At 33.1% G+C, this 10,825-nt stretch overlaps 1 protein-coding gene across 1 annotated transcript; it reads right to left on the reverse strand.

Moving 5' to 3' along the window:
• Nucleotides 1-6,547: 6,547 nt before the first annotated feature.
• LOC106476150 (inhibitory POU protein-like) lies at nt 6,548-7,474 on the reverse strand (the record flags this gene model as incomplete). The annotated part of the gene is made up of 1 exon (XM_013936818.1): nt 6,548-7,474. A coding segment is annotated over one exon (927 nt), but the record flags the coding sequence as incomplete, so codon positions are not given.
• Between the last annotated feature and the right edge of the window lie 3,351 nt (nt 7,475-10,825).

Here is a 10,825-nt window from a genome sequence, read left to right on the forward strand (position 1 = left end):
TCTGGATGTTCCTGATGCCTCAAGATGATCCATATTTCTTTGTATTCCATTAAATTCAAGGGATATTAACGTCTTGAAAATATTAAATCCCCAATCTAAACATATCCTTATTATCTGAGTGTATGAATATTTTGCGTTGGATGGGGCAATTTAGCTGTCATTATCAAAAGCATCCAGTTTTTATTGGCATGCATGTGCATGTTTTGTTATAGTAAAGCCACTTCGGGCTATCTGCTGTGTCCACCGAAGGGAATCGAACCCCTGATTTTAGCGCTACAACTCCGAAGACGAAACCCAAACAATACCAAAATGTAGATGTGATGTATGCCATTCAATAGCAACTAAATGTCGGCTTTGGTTCTCAGATAACTTACTGATTCGCATATTGAAATTGTTCTAACACCAAGTATTGTACTCAACAGTGTAAAACACAAAAGATGTCTGCTATCTTGTATAAAGGTGGGATCGTATTTAATATCATAATTGTTTAATATATTGTCTAAACGTGGAATCACAACTAATATTAACATAGGAATCGTCATTCATAATATGTAAGGGTGAGATCGTTTTTAATATTATAAGACTCGTTTGATATCTTGTGTAAATATACAAGCACAACAAATACAACATAAGAACCGTCTGTTGACTTGTGTAAAGGTATGGTCATAACTAATGCAACATAAAAACCGTCTATTGACTTGTGTAAAGGCATGGTCATAACTAATGCAACATAAGAACCGTCTATTGACTTGTGTAAAGGCATGGTCATAACTAATGCAACATAAGAACCGTCTATTGACTTGTGTAAGGGTATGGTCATAACTAATGCAACATAAGAACCGTCTATTGACTTGTGTAAAGGTATGGTCATAACTAATGCAACATAAGAACCGTCTTTTGACTTGTGTAAAGATATGGTCATAACTATTGCAACATAAGAACCGTCTATTGACTTGTGTAAAGGTATGGTCATAACTAATGCAACATAAGAACCGTCTATTGACTTGTGTAAAGGTTAGTTATGACCATACCTTTACACAAGTCAATAGACGGTTCTTATGTTGCATTAGTTATGACCATACGCAACATAAGAACCGTCTATTGACTTGTGTAAAGGCATGGTCATAACTTATGCAACATAACAACCGTCTATTGACTTGTGTAAAGATATGGTCATAACTAATGCAACATAAGAACCGTCTTTTGACTCGTGTAAAGATATGATCATAACTATTGCAACATAAGAACCGTCTATTGACTTGTGTAAAGGTATGGTCATAACTAATGCAACATAAGAACCGTCTATTGACTTGTGTAAAGGTATGGTCATAACTAATGCAACATGGGAACCGTCTATTGATTTGTGTAAAGGTATGGTCATAACTAATTCAACATAAGAACCGTCTATTGACTTGTGTAAAGGCATGGTCATAACTAATGCAACATAAGAACGGTCTATTGACTTGTGTAAAGGTATGGTCATAACTAATGCAACTAAGGCTAGTTTAATTGCTAAAATAGTGGGCGTTACAGATGGTCTGCATGTTCATTATGGAGAAGTCTCTCTATTTATAGTTACATATAATAGATAGTTTGATGACAAGAGCTTAAAGGTGAAACTACTCAGCGTAAAATCATTTATAGATATTGATATATGGGATCCGCAGCAGAAGTGTTATACGTAAAATAAATACATTTTCACTCAAAGAGCTTGATGTGGAATAACATTAAATCAAAATACTCTGTGGATTTACATTGTTATAAGAACATTAATTATACATTAATCTTTAGTATTCTATATTTTTATATTGATGTCATCATAAGTTTTATTTCAACAGAAAAGGACGTGTGATCTAACTGTACAGTTAGCTATAACTTAGTACTAAGACTTAATCCAGTTATGCTTTAAAACACAGTATTCAGTTTACTCTTAGAGCTAGAAAACAGTTTTACTTATAAATGTGTTGAGAATGTTCATATACAGTTTTGTTTATTACAAAAACACAATTTTCAACTGGATGATAAAATCAGTGGTTACAAAAAAAAAGGAATTTCAAACTAATATTTTGATTGCAATATCAAAAGTATCTATTTTCTTCTTTTTATACATATCTAGTAAATCAAGTTATGTTTTTAATAATTGTATTTCATCAAGCATATAACATGTTTTCATGAAATCGTGCTTTAAGACAAAAGACACCTTTCGCTGTGCTCGTAGACTTATTTTTTATTATTTTACACTGTGTACAAAATCAAGCATTTATACAATACTATTAGTTTTTAAAGATTTGAGCAAAAGAAGTTTTTCTTCCAGTTCGTAAACCTTAATAAAAGTTTTACACACACATGTTAAATATCCCTGTTAATATTATTAGCAAACCAAAACAAATGATAATTGAATATTTTAATGTGAAGGTAAGGAAAAATTATGAAAGGATGAAATATAAAAATATTGAACGGTAGTGTGTAAATCTCGGGTTGTGTAAAGGGTAGTGTATAAATCTCGGGTTGTGTAAAGGGTAGTGTATAAATCTAGGGTTGTGTAAAGGGTAGTGTATAAATCTAGGGTTGTGTAAAGGGTAGTGTATAAATATCGGGTTGTGTAAAGGGTAATGTATAAATCTCGGGTTGTGTAAAGGGTAGTGTATAAATCTCGGGTTGTGTAAAAGGTAGTGTATAAATCTAGGGTTGTGTAAAGTAAGTTAGAAAAGAAAAGTAGTTTGTAGAAAGTTGAAATTAAAACTCAATAGCAAATCACGTTTTATCAGATTCAGAATTAGTCAGACTTCACCAAGAACTTTGAGTACAATGATAAATAACAAATAGAAAATAAAAAGAGTTTTTATCACATTTTAAAGTTATATAATGTTATACTGAGATTATAATAAAATGTTGCCTAGTGGTTAGGGCACTCGAATCGCAATCTGCGGGTCGCGAGTTTGACTCGCGTCACCGAACATGCTCGCCATTTCAGTTATAATGTACATTCAATCCCACTTTTTTTGGTAGAGAGTAGCCCAAGGATTAGCGGTAGGTGGTTTTGACTAGCTGCCTTCCCTCTAGTCTATCACTTCGAAATTAGGGACGGCTAGTGCAGATAGCCTTCAAGTAGCGAAATTCAACAAACAAACAGAATCTTAAAAAGTTATAACTTTCACAAATACCAACAAAAGTTGTGAAGATATGAACGTTAAACAACAATTCCCTAAACATTTTAAAAAGTAGCAGAGTATAAAAGTTAAACCTTACAAAAAATAGGAAAACCGATAACCCGAGAGCTTCTAAAAGGTTAACCTTTCACCATCAGGGATGAGCCCCTGATGTCAAAAGATATATCTCTTGAAAGTGCCCGAGTTATCGGTTTGCTTATTTCATGGATCATCAAATTTTAGACGTGCGTGGCATATTAGTACCATAAATACTTATCTGTTATGGTGATAAAACAGTACAAATACAGAAATGTGTAATTCTTTGAAGACGTTAAAGATGTTTAGCTTACAGAACATCCTAGTATCATAAAGGCTTAACTAGTATGGAGATAAATTAAACCTTATAAAACAATACAAATATACAACTCTGTTAAAGATGTTTAGCTTATAGAACATCCTAGTATCATAAAGGCTTAACTAGTATGGAGATAAATTAAACCTTATAAAACAATACAAATATACAACTCTGTTAAAGAGGTTAAAGATGTTTAGCTTATAGAACATCATAGTATCATAAAGGCTTAACTAGTATGGAGATAAATTAAACCTTATAAAACAATACAAATATACAACTCTGTTAAAGAGGTTAAAGATGTTTAGCTTATAGAACATCCTAGTATCATAAAGGCTTAACTAGTATGGAGATAAATTAAACCTTATAAAACAATACAAATATACAACTCTGTTAAAGAGGTTAAAGATGTTTAGCTTATAGGTCACAGAATAAACATTGAGTAAATATAGTGATCATTGAAAAATGTGACGTTTTGATATCCATGTGTTACAGAAGAGAAAATTTAGCAGATAAAAAACTTCAATAAGATATAAGGTATTTCGTCTTCTGTAACAGATTAAAACAAACCCTGGAACGTGGAAAACAAATAGTAAAAATGAAAGCGCATGGACAAGAAAGCTGAATTAAAAAACAAACAAATGAATATTATTATTTTCTGTAACTTCGAGACTTCTGTCAACTTTCTGGACGTTGATTATATTGTAATTTAGGACGAATTATTAATGCTTAATACAAAATATTTCTATGCTTTGAAAATTTTCCGCCTTATCTAAATTTCGATCTCAGAAAATCTACTTTTTGGATTTATACTTTGACTCATACGTTTTAAATTAGAAGCGACTTCTGGTGATTAGTTTTAATGTACGGAACTACACCCGTATTTTTACATATATTTTACTGTGTGATTAAATAAAGAGGACATCATACTGCTATTAAAATATTTAAAAACTTACAAATGGAAAAAAAAAAATTGTATTTGCTGAGGTTTTGTTGAAGCATCATCATTTCTTGAAACGTGTGTTAATCGCATTCATATCATAAAAGTTCAGTCCTTATTTTAAGCCTTGTATTGTGAATTTCAGGTTAAATATATATATATATATTTATAATGCCTGAAAAAATGAATGGTATAAATAACCACTGACAATGTCCTATACCTTCACTCCACAGCGATGCCGATAAGCTATAGAATAAGTCTTATCTATGCTGCCTACTGTTAACTTTGTTTACGTAGCATATCCAATTCATTATGTATTATTGTTTTAACAATCCACACCTGTTCTATTCAAATCACACCTTCCTCAAGTATACTGTACCTCTTTTGTTCATTTACTTCAGTAACGTAGCCCAACTGCTCTATTCAGTAAATTATGCTTTAGTATTATACCCTATTGTATTCAATACATCTTGCTTCAATAATATACCCATCCTTACCCATTACTTTATTAATATAACCCGACATCCCTTCGTATTTTTGTAACATGCTGTGTTCCACACATCAGATCATTCAACATACAACAACAGGACTACTGAACATTCTTCATTCACATGTGTATTTTTCATAAACTATGAAAATAAGTTAAATTAACTGAGCTTTTGGTTACATTAGGAACCAACTTCATTTAATACGAAACTAAAAACAGAAATTAAGAACAAACTACATTAAAATTGTACAAATAATACGACTGTTAAACTTTCTACGTTTTATTATTATAACATGCCTCCGAGGCTTACTTCGGCACACCTGATATATTATTGTAACTTATCCCACACGTCTTCTTCAGTACGCCTGATATATTATTGTAACTTATCCCACACGTCCTCTTCAGTACGCCTGATATATTATTGTAACTTATCCCACATAACCTCTTCAGTACGCCTGATATATCATTGTAACTTATCCCACACGTCCTCTTCAGTCCGCCTGATATATTATTGGAGCTTATCCCACATGACCTCTTCAATACGCCTGATATATTATTGTAACTTATCCCACACGTCCTCTTCAGTACGCCTGATATATCATTGTAACTTATCCCACACGTCCTCTTCAGTCCGCCTGATATATTATTGGAGCTTATCCCACAAGTCCTCTTCAGTACGCCTGATATATTATTGTAACTTATCCTATATGTCCTATTCTTTGGTTGACTTATCTAATTTCTAGAGCATATTCAACATTTCTAAATGAGAGGTGTTATATAACAGGTATTTTTGGTAGCATACTGTATTATTTCAACAATTAACAGAGTGAATTGAATACATATTATTGTTGAGATAATTATATTAAATTTTCGTTTTATAAATCGTAACAAAATTAAAGAAAATACATCCTTGTGAACAACTTTCTTGGGATAATAAACGAATCACATAATACGTTGCTTGAAGTTGTTAAAGTTATTTGCCAAAGGCGTGCTTGTAATAAATCCTTTCTTGAATACACAAAACTAAGTATTATTATAGTTTTAGTGAAAGTAAGCTGATTTCATGTTCGTCAATCTAGTCACTTTCCAAATGATCCTCAAAATGAAATATTGACAAAAAAAAGTAATCAAAACATCATGTTTTTCTCACAATTATACAATTTGTACTAAATTCCAACCCAACAATAGCTGGCTGTTACATCCGGCATGATAGGAAAAGGATGGGTTTTCAGTTGAAGAAAAGTAAAGTGGAATGGTACTAGTTAAACACTAAGTATTTCTCTTATCGTCATTAGTACTACATGAACCGAAGTTCTGACAATCCTAATGAAAGATTGTGGTATCACCTGAAGGCAGTTCCACCCTCTCTTTGGTAATCATATATAGTGGAAGAAAGATATATTTACCACAAAAAATTACAAACACGTGACTCGACTGTTAATTGCCACAGTGAAAATTGTCCAAAACACTTAAGTTTGTTTTCATAGGCACTGCTGTAGTTTTCAAACCACAAACTGCCTCCGGAACACTATTAGTGTGACACTGCTGTATATACAATGTTACGGCATACAAAACGACAAAAAACTTTAATAGTAAATGTCAGAATTATCATATTTGGCCTAAAGTTGACTAGCCGAGTATTTCATTCGTTTCTGTTTCTGTCTCTGGTTACAAAACCACACTCGGACCACATTTTTTTTCAGGTCCAGCTTTTCAGCGATAGCAGCGATCTTTTCGCCGGACGGTCGAGGCTGCACAGCAAAGTAGGCTTCCAGTGATCTCTTTTCAGGAGCGGCAATAGACGTTCGTTTTCGTTTCTTCTCGCCGTTCGGCAAAACCCCTGGCGATTCTGGGTCGCGGCGTTTACTACGTGCCTGAGACTCTGCTGCTTCCAGCCAAGCTTGCAGAATGGGCTTGAGTGCGACCATGTTGTTGTGAGATAAGGTGAGAGATTCAAACCTACAAATTGTACTCTGGGATAAGGAGCCAACACCTGGTAGCTTCAAGTTAGCAAGCGCCTTCCCCACGTCCGCCTGTGTTACCCCGAGTTTAATCCGTCGTTGCTTGAATCGTTCTGCGAAAGCTTCCAGCTCGCGTGGGTCGGTGTCGGTGTCGTGCATGGCCATAGCGTGATGCTGAGCCAGCGCTGGGTGACCACTCATCATGCCGTTCATGCCGTGTGAATAGATGGGGCCATGGAGCTGTGGGTGAGCGTGAGAGCTGACGGCGTTAGTTTCGGCGGTTAGGGTCAGTGGCGGTAGGGAACTAGGACACAGTGGCTCCAGCAGATCCATCGTGTCCATACCGTGATGCCCCATTTGAGAGTGATGGACCCGACTAGTGGAACCAGCATGGCCACCACCCATCCCTGCATGATGGGCGTACATCATGTCGTGCTTCAAAGGTAGTCCTGTGCTAATGGTAGGGCCACACTTGCTGATGTCCACGGCGGCAAGAGCTTCTGCTCGGCCCATCAGGCTATCATCCAAGCCAGGAAAAAAGTTCCCCTGTAATGATGGAACTGCCGGCCGAAGCTCTTGGTAGGTCTGCCAATACAAAAAAAACAAACAAAAATACACAGTTTCAAAGGCTTAATTAATATAAAACGTAACCGTTAAAAAAATGAAAATGATACAGACCCAACAGACGTACAACAATCTATAAATCTCAGATCCAGTACTATTAAAGGAAAAAACACTAAAATATAGAGCTTAGAATTCAAACTGATTTATTATGTTTAAATTAACACATTATACCTGTTTAAGAACACAAGATATATTATTTTTAAATTAAACACATTATACCTGTTCAAGAACACAAGATATATTATTTTTAAATTAAACACATTATACCTGTTCAAGAACACAAGATATATTATTTTTAAATTAAACACATTATACCTGTTTAAGAACACAAGATATATCATATTTAAATTCACACATTATACCTGTTTAAGAACACAAGATATATCATATCTAAATTCACACATTATACCTGTTTAAGAACACAAGATATATCATATTTAAATTCACACGTTATACCTGTTTAAGAACACAAGATATATCATATTTAAATTCACACATTATACCTGTTTAAGAACACAAGATATATCATATTTAAATTCACACATTATACCTGTTTCAGAACACAAGATTTATGTCTACAGACATTTTTCAAAGCTGTCTGCGCGTGCCAAAACAAAATATTTATTAACCAAATATCCAACGATTAATATATTTCAGTCAATTAGAGAATCTCAAACTTTTCTATAGTCATCTCAACAGCTGAAATTATTACATTTGTGACCAACTCAGGGTCAAAGCGAATATTTGTCAAACATAATGTTGATCAAACAATATTTCTGTATTAACCATCTGTTATGTTTAAAGGATGTACTTTTCAAATAATCACATACTGTCATGCATGGTTATAAGCTATTCGCCAACCATACCAGTAAGTAACATAATTAACCATGTAATATCATAGACAGTAAGTGAGCATGAACTAAGAATACTGTATGTTTTACATACTTAACATTGAAAAAGATTACATAGCAGTCAAGCTTATTTTAAAACACATATTCCAATTGCTGTTACTAAGCTTTATTGTATAATGAATGACACACGGATATTGTGGACGTAAAATGAGCGTATAAGGATAGAGAAATAAGTCCTACTTATTCGTACATGCCATAGATGTGATTAAAACCACCGGTGGGGTGATGTTTTCAAATTTTTACTGGCCATACACTAAATCGAAATACCGTTTCGGTAAGTTTTACTGCTTTTCTCGCTGTTATTGTGAGTTATATATAAACATCGCAGAATAGTACTTAACATATTCCGAAAACTGTCTGAACTACAGTAGTATTAATCTCAGTTAATTAAAACAATTAACGACATTAATTGCTACCAGTTCAGTGTAATAACTGTTAGGTACATTGGATATCATGGATATAATAAACACAAATCAATTGTTCTAAGCTATATTTTACTCAGTGCTATATTAAGTTCTATCTTTTCATTTCTGTTTTCTATGTATATTACTATGTCCTAATGCGGAATCGTAGTTTTATCAGTGCTCTTATACACGCTTATTACGGAGGACTAATGCAACTTTCAGCATTTTTGTTCATGTGTATTGTTATGTGCTAATCAAGTTCCTATTTCATAGCGTTGTATTGTCATGTGCTAATACAGCTCCTATTTTATAACATTGTATTGTCATGTGTTAACCCAGTTCCTATTTTATAACGTTGTATTGTCATGTGTTAACCCAGTTCCTATTGTATAACGTTGTATTGTTATGTGTTAATACAGCTCCTATTTTATAACGTTGTATTTTTATGTGCTAATGCAGTTCCTATTTTATAACGTTGGATTGGTATGTGCTAATCCAGTTCCTATTTTATAACACTGTATTATTATGTGCTTGTCTAGTTTCTATTTTATAACGTTGTACTGTTATGTGTTAATACAGTTTCTATTTTATAACGTTAGATTGTCATGTATTAATACAGTTCCTATTTTATAACGTTGTATTGTCATGAGTTAATACAGTTCTATTTCATAACGTTGTATTGTCATGTGTTAATACAGCTCCTATTTCATAACGTTGTATTCTTTTATTTTTATTTAGAACTCGGTCAAAAGTAAGCTAACTATAAATATATCAAAACTAAAAAAAACATTAAAACAGGTCATTCTGTCTAACAAAAGGACTGCAAATACTGAATGTCATAAACCAATAAATTAATTCTTTGAATACTAAAATTCATAGAATGATCAGTCAGGTACACTAGCTTTTAACGATATTTTGGGTCGTAAACTAAATATTTCACGAAATTAGACCAGTTTAATCAAATATTTGCGTCGATCATAAACATTTGATTAAGAATAATTTTCATTAGTTGTGATATTCATTCAAAAACCTATTCAATTCTTATTTTGGATGTTATGGGAAGAAAAACAACCTACTAATTATCTAACCAGTGGGGGGAGATGAAAACGGATAGTACTCAGTTGACAAAGCGTGGACCCTATTAGACAAGTCCTGGGTTCAAACCACAATTCTAGAGTATCTTTTCATTTATAGGATTTTCCCCTCACAAAAATGCAGCTTCTATTTCATGAAATTTTTATATATAATATATATTACTGTGTATTAATACAGTTTTTGTTATATAGAACTTTCATATATAATATATATTACTGTGTACTAATACAGTTTTTGTTTTATAGAACTTTCATATATAATATATATTACTGTGTACTAATACAGTTTTTGTTTTAGAGAACTTTTATATATAATATAAATTACTGTGTACTAATACAGTTTTTGTTTTATAGAACTTTCATATATAAATTACTGTGTACTAATACAGTTTTTGTTTATAGAACTTTCATATATAATACATATTACTCTGTACTTACGCAGCTTTTGTTTAGTGAATGCAATTAGCCGTATTTGACACAGTGTATTAATCCAACTGTTTTACAGTGTTTTGTTTGTTTTAGCGCAAAACTACCCAATCGGCCATCTGCGCTCTCTCAACCACGGGCAATCGAATCCTGGATTTTATCGTTGTAAGTGTGCAAACTCACCGCAGACCCACTAGGTGCAATTATCAATATTGAAATCGGTGCAGGAATTGAGATATTTTTTCAATAGAATCATTCATGTTTTATTACTGTGTACTAACGCACCTTCTATACTCTCCTTGTAATTGTTAGAATCACCCATGTTTTATTACTGTGCACTAACGCAACTCCTATTACTCTCCTTGTAATTGTTAGAATCATCCATGTTTTATTACTGTGTACTAACGCAACTCCTATACTCTCCTTGTAATTGTTAGAATCACCCATGTTTTATTACTGTGCACTAACGCAACTCTT

This window comes from Limulus polyphemus, unplaced genomic scaffold, assembly GCF_000517525.1.
Source record: "Limulus polyphemus unplaced genomic scaffold, Limulus_polyphemus-2.1.2 Scaffold9915, whole genome shotgun sequence".
In the NCBI taxonomy this organism is placed as follows: domain Eukaryota; kingdom Metazoa; phylum Arthropoda; class Merostomata; order Xiphosura; family Limulidae; genus Limulus; species Limulus polyphemus.